The sequence below is a fragment of the Rhea pennata genome, chromosome 13, assembly GCF_028389875.1.
Source record: "Rhea pennata isolate bPtePen1 chromosome 13, bPtePen1.pri, whole genome shotgun sequence".
Classification (NCBI taxonomy): Eukaryota; Metazoa; Chordata; class Aves; order Rheiformes; family Rheidae; genus Rhea; species Rhea pennata.
In genome coordinates this window covers 20,455,739-20,473,217 of record NC_084675.1, presented here as the reverse complement: position 1 = coordinate 20,473,217, position 17,479 = coordinate 20,455,739, and the positions used below count along the sequence as shown (strand labels likewise).

Genomic DNA, 17,479 nt, shown 5'->3' with positions numbered 1-17,479 from the left:
AGAAATTCACTCATCTCATACATTGTCTTTCATTTTTATGAAATTCCAGCACACCAATTTGAAAGAGCAGTGCAGCATTTAAGTTTATTTTGAAGCTGTTTGAAAACATAACATGCCATTTACTAATAAACTACTAACGCTTCCTGAGTGATGATGCTAAAACACAGCTTGGCAAACAACATCCATGCTAAGGGAAGAACCTGCCAAACTGTGCTTTTAGCAACACTCACTACCACGGGTCTTCTATGTGCAAATGGTGATTTGCTCCCTTAATAATAGAAATATTCTTACAATAATGACACATAGGATACTCCAGGAGTCTGTAATAATATGAGAGATGTCACGCATCCATTTATAGCCTTTGCTTCTGAAAGAGCAACAAACGGATAATGACGGGGGGAGGGTGGGGAAGGTGGAATCAAACAAACTTTCTTTGCTGAGTATCGAGCTACATTTTGCCTACATAATTCAGTTTAATGTTATGAAGCCATAACAGTGTTTAGTCTGCCCCCATTAAACGCTACCTTTGAAACCACTGTAAATTGGATTGAGTCTTTTATCACAGCTCCAAAAAGAACGTGAAAAATTATGCAGGACTGTTACAATTTGGAGCATGATGGAAAAAATGTGCATTAGCCATACAATATTTTATATTTCTACTTCAGTTCCAGCTGTTACATTTGGCTTCTGCCTATTAAAATGTCTGCATTTAGTATTAATGCCATCTTAAAATAATTATTTATTTCAATTTTATCAGTAAAAAAAAATCAACTAAATCAACACACAAGTCAGACACTGATGAATACAATATTCTAAATTGAATTTATTTTTTCAGACATCAGTGTAATACATAAGCACATTTAATTAAGAGGGGGGGGAAATATAGTAACAAGCAACCAATTAACTGAAATAAAGTCTTTGAAATCTTTGTTCTATACATACGCATGAAAACTTCCCAAAGGCTAAGTAGGCGTTGTCAGTCAATATAGCAAGGATTTCAGTCATCTATATATATTTATATATAAAAAAACTCATTAATGAGTTTGTCATAACCAAAATGTATTTATTTTTAGGAAAAAAAAAGAATAACCATTACCTCATGCAGTGTACAAAGTCTTTAAAACAAATTCATTAATGCAAGTAAAAGACTAACTCCTTAGGCATTTTTTAAAACATCAAAAAAATTATCAAAGACTTTTACAAAATTCATCTCGTAACCAGTTTCTCAAATCCTTTCTTAGCATTGGGAAAGAGTCCTGTAACTTTCTTGCACTGCAGGAATTTATTGAAAGGTACTTCTTTCAATACAAGTAAATTCTTGTAATATATCTAGGGGTTCTCTAAATTACAAGAACTTCTAATGACATTAAGTGCAAAAATGTTTTCTTAGTGTTTTCCAAATAATGAGGTAAAGAGTTACAAAAAAGGGAGTAGCAGAATATCAACTGTATGTACACTAGATGGAAAAAAAAGAGGCAAATCTGAAATACATGGTTATGATGTATGACAAGCGAGATGTGAAAGGAGGATTGAGAGGGTTGGGCGGGCAGAAGGAATCAACAGTTCCCCAGTAAAACTTTAAACCAAAGGTCTTGAAATCCACTCAGCAGATCACCAATAGCTGAAAATAAAGAATGTTTATTAGTATATCTGACAAGCTGGACTCTCTGCGGAGAGGCTGCACAAGAGTCACAATTATAGCCGACTGCCTAACAATGCTGAGAATGTAAATGCTGCTTTAACAGCTGCATCACATCCCAACCAACTACACAGAAAGAGCCATCTAGTTACGAGTTCCTGACAGCGACAACAGGGCCACAATTAGAGTAGTAGCTTCCATAGTAAATAACATAATATATGGTAAACGAGACTGAGTTAGCAAAATGTGCTATAAAAGAGTATAAAAGTTTTTAAAAACTTTCTAAAAAGCTCCTCTTTTGGGAAGAAGGAATACTAGTCTGTGGCCTGGCATTCTTACAGTAACTAAAGCAGTTGTATCAGATTGCTGGAGATCAACTTCTTCCAAATCAGAGCTGCATTTGTAAAATGCCCCAGGGTGAATGACCAAAGGCTGGCCAGACAGTCGGGGAATTTTAATATCTGCAGCAGAATCAGCTGTGTTTGTAGAGGATGGACTAACATTTGGGTTAGAAATCTCTTTACTTGGTATGCAGAGGACAGTGTGACACAGACTAACATGCAATTCACAGTCCCTCCATCTGGGTCCTAAACACAGCCCTAAGAATACTTAATTGTCTCCATTTTAAACTCTTCTCGCTGGGGAAGGTGTTCTGTAGCATGCCTGATACGATCTGAGCTGCAGTCCCCACCAAGCCTATCAGATTTTTTTTTTTTTTTCAAATCATTGGTTCCATGAAAAGACATTTTAAACTTGAAGGTGTGCGTGTTGGGCATGGGAAGCAGAGGTAGGCTATTAGCTCAGGTAAAAATTCAAGTTGCTTTTCTTCCGGATTACTGAACCCCAAGTAATCATCCTGAGATAATCGGCTTCTTGATAGCAGATGTGCCCAGTACACCCTCTCCCCCAAACACGTACTGGCAGGGGTGACCACTGTAAGCCCCAACATAAATGAAGCAGATCCCAGCTTCTAGTGCCTGAAGGGGCTGGGAAGGACATACTCTTGGTTAAGGTTCACCTAGAGGCTCCTCCTGCCATTTGCCCCCCCCCGAACACACACACACTGTAACATACTCAGCCACCTCCCACTGAACTGCATCAGTTTCATCTGCTTTGAAGCTCCAGGCAAACTATACCCTTTCCATCCAAATCCTCCGATCTTCAAGTTCTTCGGTAGTTTTCATCCCATTCTGTGGCAGGTTTTGAAATCTGAGCAAAGCTTGCTCCTATGTTATGAAAAGCATTGCACAGTTTGCCACGAAGGGATGCAAAAATCATGTCATTTTCCCCAGATTTCAGAATTTGCAATGCTACCACTCCAAGCCCATATCACTCCGCCATTATTCTTTAGCCACATAGTAACATCTGAAGCTTAAGAGTACAGTGGAATTATTTCCTAACAGGCTGATCTGACTTTCATTCATCAAAAGCAATATTCTCTTTGAACACTCATGTGTTCCAGAAATCTGATACTAACAACTCAAAAACATACTGTAAATTAAATTTAATGGAACAAAAATTCAAGATTTATAACAATGTCCAAGTTCTATTTCATTTTTTCTTAGCAGATGCTTTTGAACTCCTCTGAACTGCTCTGTAACTTCAAGCTGGATACTCTATACTCTGCATTCTGTCTACATTATCACCTTGGCCAAAAATTCAATGTTATTTTAAAATAACATCAACAGAATAAGATGTGCATGGAAATGCCATGAACCACAGAAGTAAAAGACTATGCAGTAACATTCAGGAGGGTGGCATAACCTCTCTTGCTACCTCACTCTTTATAAAGTAGTAGAGGTTCTTTGGAGCTTCTGTTTTTGTTGTTTAACTTTCAACATAAGCTCAATCCAAAAAAAAACACATTCAGCTGTACATTTTGAGGCTTCAGAAAACACTTTCTTTTGTTTCCATTTTAAAAGAAAAGAATTAAGGTTAGAAAGAAGCAATTAAATACAATGTTCCTTTGGAGTCCGCCCTCAAAGGCTGGTTATCTAGAAGTAGTCATCTTCCTCGATCTTGATGTTTTTTTGTTTTTGTCTTTTTCTTTTTGTCATCTGTTTTAGGTTTCAATGCACAGACACATGCAGACACACCAGCAATTGCTTTGGGTAAGTCTGTTCCTTTGTACCACTTATTTTTCTCCTTATCATAAACTTGGACTGTTTTGGAGAAGACCGTTTCTTCCCAGCTGTAGCCTCCAAGAATATAAATTTTGCCTTCCCAAACAGCCACCCCTGACTCACTGTTTGCTTGCAGCAAAGGAGCAACTCTGGTCCACTGGTTACACTGAGGGCTGTACGACTCCACACTCAGAATGTCAAAGCGGGCCATCGTTTCTATGTTGTCGTCGCTGCCTCCAATAGAATAGATATGGTCCTGTAAGGTGCACATACTGTGCCAGCCCCTGGCAGTGATCATTGGCCTTTTCTCCTCCCAGACATCTGTGCGATAATCATAGCAGAGCAGATTTTTTCTATATGGGCCAATTTGGTAATCGTGGCCTCCTGAAATGTACACAAATTCCTTGTAGACTGTTCCAGCATGGCCATAAGTAAATCTAGGACAGGCAAACAAAAAAAAAAAAAATCCATCTTAGTACTCATGGATTTTACTGAGATACCTAGCATTTAACAAGGATTGATACTAAACAAGAGAATTAACAGTAACTGAAGATAGGAGAATCCCTAATCCTGTTAGTTACCCAGTAACTTTTCTCTACATTCATACTGCTGGCTGCAGAGCGCTAAGGTACAACCATCACTTTTTAAGGCATCCTTTTCATACCTGTTCGCTACAGAGCGCTAAGGTATGACAATCACTTTTTAAGGCATCCTCTACAGTGTGTCATACAACAGAAGTAACCCATCCTGCTCTAGTTGGCATGGCCTTCTCTCCCATTTTCCTGTTCCAGTGCTCGGGTTGGATCAGTCTGAGAGGGCCTGAGAGGAAAAAATCCACATCTCAGCAAGGGATTCTATGACAGAAAGAGGAAATAATCATGATACCTGTCAGACTGAATAGGAGCAATTAACCAAGAAAAAACAACAAGAAAACTACTACCACCTTCCCCTTCCACAGCTTAAGGATCATGAATCAGTTCTTAATCACCAGTGTTCACAGCCCAGTTTATTTAAAGGCATGTTACGTTCAATGTCCTTTTCATGAGCTACCTGTCTGTTCTACCACTTCAGCTCTACAGGTTTTAACTTCTTCAGTCACCTCAGAACAAGTCAACAGACCTTATTAATCACAGGTCATGAAATGAGACAAAATAACCTGGTAGAAACCAGCACCATGCATGCTGTTTCCATAGGACAAAGAGAAAGTAGCTTTGATTGGCTATAATAAAGCCACAACAGATTCAGTTCTTGAGGCCGTTCTTAACTTTGCATAAGGATATTTCTGACCAAACCCTTTTGAACTCAAAGTAGAATGCTAAGATAAGGGACAATCTCAGCTTCTTTGAACACATCCTTCCTGCACTTTTTTTTTTTTTTTGTCAAAAACTGTAGCTGCAGCACCAGCCATCATGACAAACTGACTCGCACATTGATTAAAAAAAAATCCAAACAATTTAATCCCCACAGGGCTGCAGAGCAACATACACATCATGCTGCAATCTGCTACCATCCTTTGTAGTCAAGGACTCAAGATAACTCAACCTCTACAGCAGACAAACCTGTTAACATTGCTTTAGCCTGGAATGCTTTTGAACCATGCCTGAACAAGCTCAAAACTGAATGTGGAGAACCTTGAGCTGTAAGTTTGTCTCAACTACACAAATTGCACCATAACTTCTTCCATACACATAAAGTATCAAGCACTTTGTGCCAAGGGAGAAGGTAGAAAAGAAAAGCAAGAAAAGCCACACTTACCCTGAAAGCACAACACTTCTGAGGAAAACTAAAAGATATTTATTATTCTAGAGACCATGACCAAAGTCTCTGATCCCCGACCAGTGTCGGAATCAGATTATTTGAATAAGCTCCTGCTACAAGAAACAAAAATCCTTGACACACTTGGCTTAAGTATGTAGTGTGCCCAAGACAGACACTACAGCTGTAAAGGCTGCAATACCATCCCTGGGGAACTTGAAGAGAAGACTTCAGAACTCTCTCGCTTCTTAGGCACTTGCTTCAGAAGCTTAAAGGCAAGATTTAAAAAACAAACAACAAAAAACCCACCCCCCAAAATAAAACACACACACATCAAAACAAAACCCCCTCAAAGATAGCTACGAAAAGCTACCCAAAAAAGGCATTTCAAAAATTCTGTAGCTCACAACCTGCCTAACCATGGAGGCACCTAAATCCTGCCCAGTGCTTCCACGAGGCATGAAATTCCGTTGGCATATGCATTCCACCTTTTGCGCTCTCCAAAAATGCTATGTGTAATGCAGATAGGCTCCCAATTCATGTCTCTGAGAGACTACAAAGTAGAGCAGCATCCAGCCTCCTGTGGCACCCAGTCTGACTGACACACTCTTTGCTTCTCTACGCACACAGAGGGGTGGGTCTGAGAAGCTAGACTACCTATCTAGGAAACAGGATGGATGACCTGAATTCTTTTCCTTTCCCAAACTGGGTGAGATTTTAAACCCACAATTTCTAACCAACAAGCTACCTGGAAGATGTGCAGTACAGCACACTATGGAGGCAGTGAGAGATAACACACAGTTTTTAAAAGGCAAAACAAGAAGAGTATGGTGACACTGAGTCCAACACATAGCACAACACATGTGCTGCTAAGAGCAATCTTATCACATTCAGAGTTTTTTTTTTTTTCTTTTGAAGAACTTCACTGATCCTGGGTGACGTAGGCTAAACCTTTCCCTATACTAACAGGGAGCAGAATTCTATACAGGTAAGTGGTAGACACTTCCTCTTAAGCCCATGCAAGCAGTCTAGTATAGACTGCTATAGAAAAAGTTTTTCTTTTTGCCTTAATCAATAGGTACGTCCAGTGAATGACAACAGTTAAAACAGTAACTTGAAAAGGCAATCATATCTGAAACATCAAATTGGCTGTGAACTTGTTATTTTGCAATATAGGGAGATTACCTGTTGAAACAGGCTAAGATGCTTTCACTTGGACTAACAGATGAAAAGCTGCACATACTACACTTCGGATTAATAGAAAACCGCCTGAAACTACACAAATTTAAAACAATCAAAAAGAATGCTTTCTGTAGGCCATGTGGTTTAAACAGTGTCATTTCTAAGTGTGCAACAGAACAGGACACTTCTACACAACAGGCTCAGCCATTCTCCAAATGCATGCAACAAGTATTTTGGCAGTATCATCTATAGGGTGAACAGAAAAGACAGAGGCATTAAGGAGAAAGAAGTTTCAATTCAGAACATACCAGAGCCAACCATCAATTTTGAATAACCTTCCTAGGCATAATGCTGCAAAAATTACAGCTTCTGTCACAGTAACACCATTCTGTAAGCTCTAGAAAAATCTCGGATTTATCTTCTTAAGCAGAATGAATACCACACAGAGCCCAAATCTATTAAAACTTTGGGAATCCTCGACTACAGCTGAAGCCCAGACGAGCTGTGATTACTCAGAATCTTAAGAGTCCACCTGTTGCAACCTTGCAAGATTATTCATGATACAACCAGTAGAACAGCTACCGTCATTCATTAACCTGTTCCAACACATTTCCTTGTACAACTGTTCTCAGTTATTCTGCCAGACTTTAACCTAGAGCCACCCAATTAATTTCACTGATGGCTGCAGCACTCTTGTTAAGTCTATTCAAGATGAGAACACATTGCACCAGCTTCTGCTCTGCCAGGCTAGTCAGCTACTGCTACTCCCCTCCATACTGTAAATTGTGGCAGCAATTGCTCCCAAAGAGACAAGAGGAATGGCTAAAAAATATAGCACTTCTCTTAGGAACGGGAAAGATATCCAATAACCATGAACCCTTATGAGATTCATGCAAAATTCACTTATAGCAGACTTGGACCAGCTCCATCATTTAGATAGCTTGGCTGAAGTTTTCCACATTAAGCACCTACCTCAGGATGTGCTGTTTTCTTTTCCAGTAAGATAGTGTTATTTCAGTCAAAACAGCTCAGCTCCTTCCAAAAAAAGTGGTTAAGGAAAACAACACATTGTTTTGACCACACTTGGGGGGGGGGCGGGGAGGAGTCTGCAAAGCTCTTTCTCCGAGGAGCGTTATTGTTCCTGTGCACAGTAACAAGGACACAGAATTCGGAAGTGGACAGGAGGCCTGTGTATCAAGGATGCAACCATTGCTTCTCCCCTGAAAATCTCCACACACATGGCAAGCCTCTCTTTGGAAAGAAAAGAAAATCCTTATCTGCACACTGAATAAAAACTTTAGCATATATAACTTCTGAAAATCCCACCTCACACAGCTCTAACCAAGCTACATACAGACCATCACCACAGAACAACATGTGCCTACACTCCAAGGAATAGTTTGCCATACAGCTGCTGACTTAGAGCAGTCAGAAGCAACACCAGAGCTAAGGGCAGAGTGCCTTCCATGACCATACACTTAAGAGGACCAAAGACACTCCCCACCACACACACCCCTTCCAAAAAAAAAAAAAAAAACTGCAGATGTTCCTTCAGAGAGGACGAGATATAAAATGTGATAAACAAGAGGGATACAGAGGGACATGTTTTCTGATGGGACTATCACAGTAAGAAGGCATAGGATTGGACCCACTAATTCCTCCTGCATGAGAAGGAACAACTTGCTGCTATATTAGGGCTGGGGAAGATGTCATTTGGGCAAAATGAATGAAAATCAGTATGAGAAACAAAAGTATATGATAGCAGAGGAAACCACAACAGAAAATGAGAAGTATGTTGAAGAGAAACAGGAAGAATATGCAGAAGCAATTGTAACCAGCACGCATTCTCCTGCTCTTGAACAGATCACAAAATTCCTCTCATCCTTTCTCTGCTGTCAGCAAATACACCTGAAGTACACCAGTCCCACTGAAGTACATCAGACTGTCCCACTCCCTTCCAGCAGCTGTCCACATCTGCTACAACATACATTTCTCCTTGAGCTTGTGGCATTAGCTTGTACCTGCTTTCAGAAAGATAGTTTCTAACACTGACCTCAGCATTGATCTTTGCCTTTTGCAAGCTGAATACAGTTATTTTTGTTATTTTCACTTTATTTCTTCTGTATGTTTTTGAAAAATAAAAAATAAAAAATGCTACTAACAATATGTTGGCCAATGTAGGAGTTCCCAAACAGGAGACAGAAGGCTGGAAAGCCACAAAATTTGTGGGTACTAAGTGTCCACCAAGATGTAACTAAAGATGTATTAGCAGGTAAGAGAACAACTATAGGGAAAATGGAAAATTAGACAGTTCACCATACAGCTGCACAAACACCTGAGCTGGCACTAGAGATAATTAGCACAGGAGCAGGACAGAGCAGGCAGGCAGAGATAGGATACAGGACTATTTCTTTGGAGTACAGCAATAGCTTAAAATAATGACTACACTACTAGCTTAACCCTGTAGTTTAACAGCCAACCAAGATGATGTAACTGAGGTCTATCCTACAAGGGGAATATTTGCTTGGCAAGCCTGATTAGTTTGCCAGTCTAACCAAAAATTAGTCATCATCCCCTGCCTCATCAAGTGCCAGGGCTGCAAAATTCCCAAAGCTAACACATAGGGAGCAGTAGGAACAGACAGACAAGACTGTAAACCATCCGAAAAGGGACAAACCGGTTGGCTTAAGCCAATCATGCAACCTTACCCAAAGACCATTTTTATATGGTAGAAGGAGGAAAGGAAAACAGGCAGGAAAAAAAAAATCTAACCTTGTTCTAAGGCAAGTGTGTTTTTAAACAACATACAATGCAGTCAGGCCACATTTACATTTCTTTGAAAAAATGTGTTTGAAACAGCTGTGCTACAATTTCTGAGATGTTACTGGAATCTCACTAGTCACTCTCATATGCAGCTTTCCAGGGAAGATGGTGATGTGTAGCCTCAACTGCCAGATCTGCCTACACGAACAGAAGAAAAAAAAGCATCCTGCTTCTTAAGAGCACTCAAGCCCAGCTGTTAGCCTGGATCAGACTCACATTGCAGCACCTACCAAAAATAGAACTGGGTAACAGGCTTCTGTGCCTTTACTCGCTGCCTAGGGCTCTGCAGCTCTGCAGCTAAGGGAATAAGGGAAAAAAGACTGAACTCTAAAAATCATATTGCAAGTATCTTTTTGGTGATGCCACTAAAAGTCAGCACTACTGCTGAAGCCACAGGTTCCAGGTATCATGAAAATACCACTCATACAGCCAATATCCTTGTAATTCTCAAGAGCGTGAAATAATTTTCAAACAGCTATTCAGATGTTACAGTAAGTGTTATCCTGCTAGCCTTACAAAGTCACCACCCAAATGCCAATCCCAGGTACAAGTAATGTCCGAGGCAGAGGGAGGGAGACTTTTGCCAAGGATATCTAGTATTTGTATACAGGTAAATTTGGAACATCTGCAACAGCCAGTATAAACAGCCAAACAAGGACAAACACCTTACAAGGAAAAGGACCACAGCAAGGCAACACAGTAAGGCCAAACAAATTCTAAAAGCCTTTGCTCAAGACGTAAACAGGGCCTCTGAAAAGACTCAGCTCTAAGTGACTTCTGGAAAAATATTAAGACCTGGACAGCAAAATTACAAGGCCTCTTCCTTTCCTTCCTTCAGATGTACCTTGGTACTGAAACCAAAATCAGTCAACTAATCAAGCTGATATGAAGCACACGGCCTGGAAGAGATAGCTGCTTAAATATCACTTATATGGTATGTTACTCGCTGATACAATGTTGGTTATTTTTCCTTTTGCTTCCCTCCTCAGGATACTCATTTATCTACTAAAGAAATCACATAAGCTCCCTCCACCACCACTCTTCAAACACAGGATAACTTTCCAAACTTATCTTTATTACCTTGGCAAACCTGCTATATAGGACCACGTATCCTTTTGAGGACTATAGGTCTCAACCGAAGAAAGCGCCCCATTTTCATTCCTGCCACCAACAGCCACCAGCATGTCAGTAATAGCTCCTAGGTAGAAATCTACACGACGTTGTCTCATGGAGGCAACCTGTCAAAAAATAAATAAAAACACACACACATGTTTACATCTTCAAGCATCCAGTAAGCAAGTTGGCTTAATGTATATGCATGTTCATGATTGAGGATAGCTGTTTTTTTTTTCCCATTAATTTGAAAAAGAGAGCTACTGGTTTTGATCTACTGTATTCAAAAAAAATACTTTTGTTTCTTTGCAGTACCATGTTACACAGGACCCTGTTTCAAAGGGGAGGGGACAACAGAAAGCATCCAAGAAACAAGTCACTCTATAAATGTTTCAGTGGTACATAGGTCACAGATAAAAGTATATTGGAGGCACTCAAAACCAGAACTGAATTACAGAGGATTATTGGCTCAAAAAGGCAGGAACAGTGTAATATTTTAGAGGTTCTGCATCTGCAGCAGGATTTTACAATATGACTGGAAATGAATAGCTTGTTCTAGAAGACATACGTCAAATGTCGATTAGCTAAATGTCAGAGGGATTTTTCTTTTTATATCAAATCTGATTTTGATGTATTTGTGTGTGCTACTGCTTGAAAAAGATGAACTAAGCAATCTCTTCTGTAGGCAAACTGTAGCACAACTCTCAGAAGTGATCTGAAAGAGCTGCAGTTAGGTGCTGAACAGGAATTTCAGCTAGATGCCTAGTTCCTAAGTGAAGTTGAAAGTTTGCCCCAAACGCTTTCCCTGCATGTATAACTAAAGCATTCACACAAAGGATTCAAGTAGCTCCTTCCTCATTTAAGCAAGTCAATTTCCCTTTTGAAAACATTGTTACATGTTGACTATACATTGTAATACATTGTTACATGTTGACAAGCATCTTCCTTCCAACAAAAAAAATGAAGAACACACTCCAAATATTAAGGACTTTGAACAGATACATAATACAGCTCAAGTCTCACCTTTATCCACTGGTTACAGCGGGGATCATACCTATATAGGAGATTTGAAGCTGCATCCCCTCCATTGTCTCTTGAAAAGCTGCCTCCAGCTATGAAGATGAAGCCTCCCAAGACTGCAACACAGTGGTGACTTCGTCTGGCTGGGAGAGGTGTTTCTGCTACCCATTGCCCCTTTCTGATGTCCAAGAAACAGGTATCATCACTCAGTTCCAAGCACCGTTCGGAAACCTCCCCGCCAACAAAGAGGAGCCTTTCCTCGCTAGTTCTCAGAGCGGTCCGTTTGTTCTGCAGCACTGGCTGAGCAGTGACATTATTATGATAGTTCACTGCTTCCTCTATAAAACCCTCACAGTTTGCTTCTTTGGGAAGAAGAGAGCAGATAGCAGGCTTGACTCGATGGAGAAGATCACTTTTAGGTATTAAAGGAAAGTGAATGTTATCCAGAACCTGGTAAGCCTCATTCTCCCTTTCTGGGTACTGGGTAAGCCACTGCAAGGCAGCCTGCAGCAAGTCATGCTCACACTCCTGCTGCACATTGCTGCTGTCCAGGTACTGGCACAACTTCTGCATGGAAACATTTTGCAAGAAGTCCGGGGTGAAAGACAGTGTGCCAAAGTTCTGCAAGATGAAAGAATCAATGTAGGAGTCAAGGCGCTTCAGGTTGTAAATAGAGGCTAGTTCTTGCAGGTACAAATAGTTCTCCTCACTGACTTCATTCTCAAGATACTCGCAACAGAAGTCAACCACTTTCCAGATCTGCAGCAGGTGAGCCGTTTCAAGCACGTAGTCAATATTGCCGCCATCTAAAGACAGCTCACTGCCATACAGGAAATCTACCACAGCCTTGAGACCAATATACGAGGCTCCAAAAAGTTCAACCTCTTTTTGATGGGCTTCTCGCATACCAATAGTGAACATAGAGTTGAAGTAGTCACTGCAAACAGCTAGGAGGTTCCGATGGGCAGGGACTCTCTGTTCATCTACCACAAGGACAATATCACAAAAGAGGCCTCGGTGCCTCTGCTCATTCAGACTCTGAAGAACAAGAGTAGAGTGGTCATCCCATCTGTATACCTGTGATAAACAGGATCAGATTGATGCTTTCTTTAGCAAGGAAAACTCCAGCATTCTTGAAATGTTTTCTCAAGACAGATATTCACATACAGGACAGAAAGCTTATTTGTGCTGCAATTTCTGATTTGAATCAGTTGGCATGTGACATACTACAAGCCTAAGCTCACTTTGAAGGACTGGCACAGGTTCTACCCCTTCCTACTATATCTTTCTCCATAATGCCATATCCAAACCTCCTCCCTCATGATTTATAAAACCATTATTTTCTGAAACTGTTCCACACGTTGTTTCAGATATCTTGCTAACATTTCCTTTCTTATTTGTTCCCCAAATGACTTTTTACATAGTCCCTCACAACCAAGCTACACACTAAATATTTGGAGTGGGGGAGACACATGCACCAGTGCACCAATTTTCATTCAGCCTATGTATTGTTTGAGTTAGGGCTTACTTGACAGCTACCTCCCCTTAAATCTTTTCAGAGCTCAGCATTGGTAAATTCATTAGAGTAAATCCCCATCTTTCTTTCCATATTATTTCAGGCATGCACACTGCATTTAAAAAATAGCTGTTTATTTATGTGCAAAGCCACACAAGTGGCTAACTTATTCCCATATGACTACTATTTCCTTCCAGAAACCAAGGTAGTTTTTGTTTTAATGAATTCACCTAGATATGTATTTTTTAAAAAGGGAAAGATGCCCTCAGACCATGTCTGCTAATTGCCCTTCTGGGACGCTTCTGGTCCAGACATTCTTTTCACAAGCTCTGAACATGCCATGGAGCTTCTGAAGCAAGCAGTCAGTGTTTCCTTCCTTCTCACAGACTCACATTACCAGTCTTAAAAGAACCAACCTGAAAACATTTTGTCACCCCTTTAAATGTCCTGTAGAAGACATACTGAAGTGACTGGTCACTCCAGTATGTCAAGTGATAGAGGTTTTAGGATCATCCTTCTAAAGGAATGGAATGCTAGTACAGTTAGTTACCTTGTGATCTTTCTCAATAAAAGCCAGGTTAAGTTAAACACAAATACATAATTTTAATTACCAAATTCAAAACAGAGATGCAGAGCCTGTAAGAACATGCAACAGAAATGAAAGGGAGTGAAACGGAAGCACATCTTTGTGTTGCAGTAAGTTAGCTTTAAACATTTCTGGCTACAGGACTCCAGATCTTGCCCAGTCTCCCATTTGCACAAAGACAGTTCTGACCCCAAAAGGGTGTCTCAGGCTATATCCGTTTCAAAAAAGGTCATGCAGCTGACCTGAGTTTTCCTTAAGTCTCTCAGTCATTCAGCCTCTCCTTCCCCAAACCATTGCTTGTCATTTACTGTTTTAAAAATCATAAATGTGTGTTCCCAGTTTCCCAGGCAGACAGTACACGATTATTTTGGTCTAGCAAAGCCATCAATGGGTTTGTTAACTCATTGGGAGACTTCCCTATACACCTGGACAAGAAAAGTTCAAATCTTAGAGCCAAGTTTTTTTCTGCTGCATGGAAACCTCTCTCTCTGTATATGCATTCTGTGTACATAATTTGGTAATCACACTTTTATACAAGATGTCCAGGATTAATGCACACAGTTCACCACCGTCCAGACACAATGGCAGCCAATCTTTCTGAGCTAATACCAAGTTTGGTATTAGCCCGACCTCCCATGTCTGCCCTTTAACAGTTGACAGTATAGTGACAGGCAGTCTGCCAAAGACCAGATCCACATCAATAACCAAATGCACTGTGACAGATAAGGGTTAGCCAGGATAGCAGCTTTCCTATTATACAGAGCAAGACCTGTTTCTACAACATGATGCACAGAGAGACAGGCTTCTGCAGCAAAACTGAGCCTACTGATTTACTTTCAGGATCACGTCCTGAAACTCCAACAACCCTAAATACACACCTGGCAGGTTCAGAAAGGGAACATGACCACTCCCCAAGGGCCTGCAATTGCTCACCATGCAATTGTTTCCCCTGCAGCTAATAACTGATTTTTTTAAATTGTTATTAACACCTATGGAAATTTGCTTTTTCATCCTCTCCAAACTGAAAACTCAAAGGCTACTTTATAACAATCACATTGTGCTTGTTGACTCTGGGAGAAGGGCAGGGGGGTAGCATACATCTAGGCCTCTGCCTGCTTCTTTGTTTGGGGTTAATCTACAAAGAAAGTTTTAATGAGATGCAATTTCCCAAATGAATGCCCTTAACATTATATCCAAGTGGTTTCTCTTCAGTCTGGCTTATGCTCTTTTCCAAACAACGGAGGCTAGGCTGCCAAAAAGCCTTCTTTCAGAGTAACTGCATACACACAAGTATACAGAGTTAAATCAGTCTAGAGAGGCTTCAACAATTTTAAGTTTTCTGGACCAAAACTCTGAGTTGGCCCTGGCCTCATACTTCACACCAGGGTCTCTAATTTAAAACACGTTCTATAGCACTAGCCAATGAACTAACTTCCACTGAACAATATAATTGCCAGAGAACCACAACATGAAAAAAAAATGTATGGGCTTTAAAAATTGTGAAGATTTTATCCTCTCTTTTAGCTTGAGAAATGCTGATGTTATGCAGGTGCCCAAGCAGAGGCCTAGAGGTGGAGGAGGTAGGAGGAAGAATAAACATGCTGAAGACAAGCCATACATTTCTGGCAATCATGAGAAAAGTTTTCTTAGCGTATGAACAGGTAATATCAACAGTTCACAGCACCTCGTTCTGAATTTAACTTGAGAGACAAAGTTATTGGATTAAATCAAAACCCACATTCCTTCTCCTCCTTTTAAATAGTTGATCATTTCTCTCAATATTCTCTAATACTACCATCTTGCATAACAGATTACATGAGAATGTAAGAGTTGCTGAAGATCCCCATTTATTTAGCTGGCTGTACAGTCAGCAGTATAATCCTGACCACAAATGCTTACGACAACTTGTAGTACTAAAATCCTTGCTGCCCTGTTCAACTGCTGCCACTTCAGAAACCATGCATAAAATGATTACTTACAGGACCAAAAGGACTCGGAATGTATTAACATATTTGAGCCACTTAGCCATTCACTCAGAGAGCAAGAAACATATGATAGTTACACATTTCAAAACCAAGACAAATTTTACACTAAAGAGCTTTCTCAAGCTAATTATATTCTGTTGAACAACTCTGGCATTAACCAGTAATTCTATGTTTAACAGGTAGTGACAGCTGCTGTCTCAGCAAGAAGATAACACAATGCTGTCAAGTTAATTAATTTTTAATGCGATAAGTTATTATTATATTCAGACCGAACCATTTAAATAGTAGATAGGATCAGCACTCAGGAAAAGATTATACTGGAAGGGATGCATTTAGAAAATAGTTCTTTTTATCTTTAAACATTTGTTCTTAAGAGCTGTAAAAATTCTAACTTCCCTTGGATTCAAGTATCTAATTTCTTTTTGGATTGTTAAAAGAGTATCAGTACTCCTCAGGGAGGTGAAAGAAAAATGAGTTCTGTCTCATTCAACTTTGATAAGACAGACAGGCACGAAATAGTTTTGCTTTTCTAACTGTAGTAGGTAGATGCTTGCTCTGCAATGCCTATAACCTAGTGCTTACACTGTAACAAAAAAAAAAAAAAAAAAAAGCAGTTTTCACTGACACCAAACAATATGAACATAATTACTGCTGATATTAACATATTTTAAATGTATGCTGTCATCCTGATTCTGCATAAAGAGGTACTTAAGATGGACTTCTGTGGATTCCCAACTGAGATCAACGTATTTGTGCTGACAGAGATCCTAGACAAAGAAAATGAACCTCACAAACCTAAGAAAATATCCCACTGCGTTCACAGGATTAACTACGGTTTGTTGGATCATGGCTCCCATTCCATACAAAACAAAAGGCTAGGTTTAAAGAGTAAGCCTAACTCTGCTTCTGTAGCTAGCTTTAATTTTATGAGATGGATCAATATGTAAAATTCCCAACATAAAAAAAATTTCACTTAATGACAGAATTTCTAAAAACACTGTGTTGAAACGATGTAGGTTTCTAAGTTATGAGTCACAATGAGCAGAACCCCATTTTCTGCTACTTTTTTTGTTTTTAAACAAAACATAGCAAACTCATATTTCAAAAGTATTTGAGCAAATAGATTGCTGGGTTTTTTATCTCTTCCAGAAACTCAGAACATTCCTCACTTTCCTCCAACATAGCCCATCTAAAGGAGAGTCCCAGTCTCAAAAACAACAGTTATTTTTGTAACTTGTTGTTGCAGGCAACACAAGAGGTACAGACCTTTGAGGATTCACTTATCTTGTGTGGGCGACAAATCCTAGTTTGCCGGGTTCCCTCCATGATAGGCTGATCCGCAGTACGCCTAGAACAAAGGCAGAGAACTTGTTAGCAGCACACGCAAAGTGGTTAAAAAGCCATCTTGTGCAGGATAAACAACAGAAACACTTAAAAAGGCCCCTACGTGCTGATCTACGGTTTGAAAATATTAGGATTAAAAATAAATAAATCACGTACAGATAGATCTTTTCAGCTCCCAGATGGGTTTTGTTTGCTCACTTTTTTTTAATGCTTTGTTGTGCCAACAAGTTCAGCGCACGTTACTGTATAACCAGAGATCAGCACACACGTTATTGCTGCTACCACGCTACAGACACGGGTTGTCGCTTACTCCTAGTCCTCGTCAGAGCTGCGAGGGCCAAAACCGCTTCCTTGCGGCGCTGAGCAGCGTCACCCTCCGGGTCTAGCGGCCTC

General features: G+C 40.1%; 1 protein-coding gene across 1 annotated transcript; it reads right to left on the bottom strand.

Annotated features, from left to right (window-relative positions):
* Positions 1–836: 836 nt before the first annotated feature.
* On the bottom strand, positions 837–17,479 carry KLHL36 (kelch like family member 36). The gene is made up of 5 exons (XM_062586794.1): positions 17,397–17,479; positions 17,009–17,090; positions 11,659–12,732; positions 10,603–10,760; positions 837–4,199 (listed from the first exon to the last, which is right to left on the bottom strand). The coding sequence occupies exons 2-5, from the start codon at positions 17,066–17,068 to the stop codon at positions 3,644–3,646; spliced, it is 1,848 nt and encodes a 615-aa protein (XP_062442778.1). The 5' UTR covers positions 17,069–17,090; positions 17,397–17,479; the 3' UTR covers positions 837–3,643.

Coding starts and splice junctions, on each gene's coding strand:
- KLHL36 (XM_062586794.1), bottom strand. CDS start 17,068: ATGGAGGGAACCCGGCAAACTAGGATTTGTCGCCCACACAAGATAAGT. Junction 12,733..17,008: donor AGATAAGTGAATCCTCAAAG/GTCTGTACCTCT, acceptor TGTTTATCACAG/GTATACAGATGGGATGACCA. Junction 10,761..11,658: donor GCTGTAACCAGTGGATAAAG/GTGAGACTTGAG, acceptor ATTTTTTGACAG/GTTGCCTCCATGAGACAACG.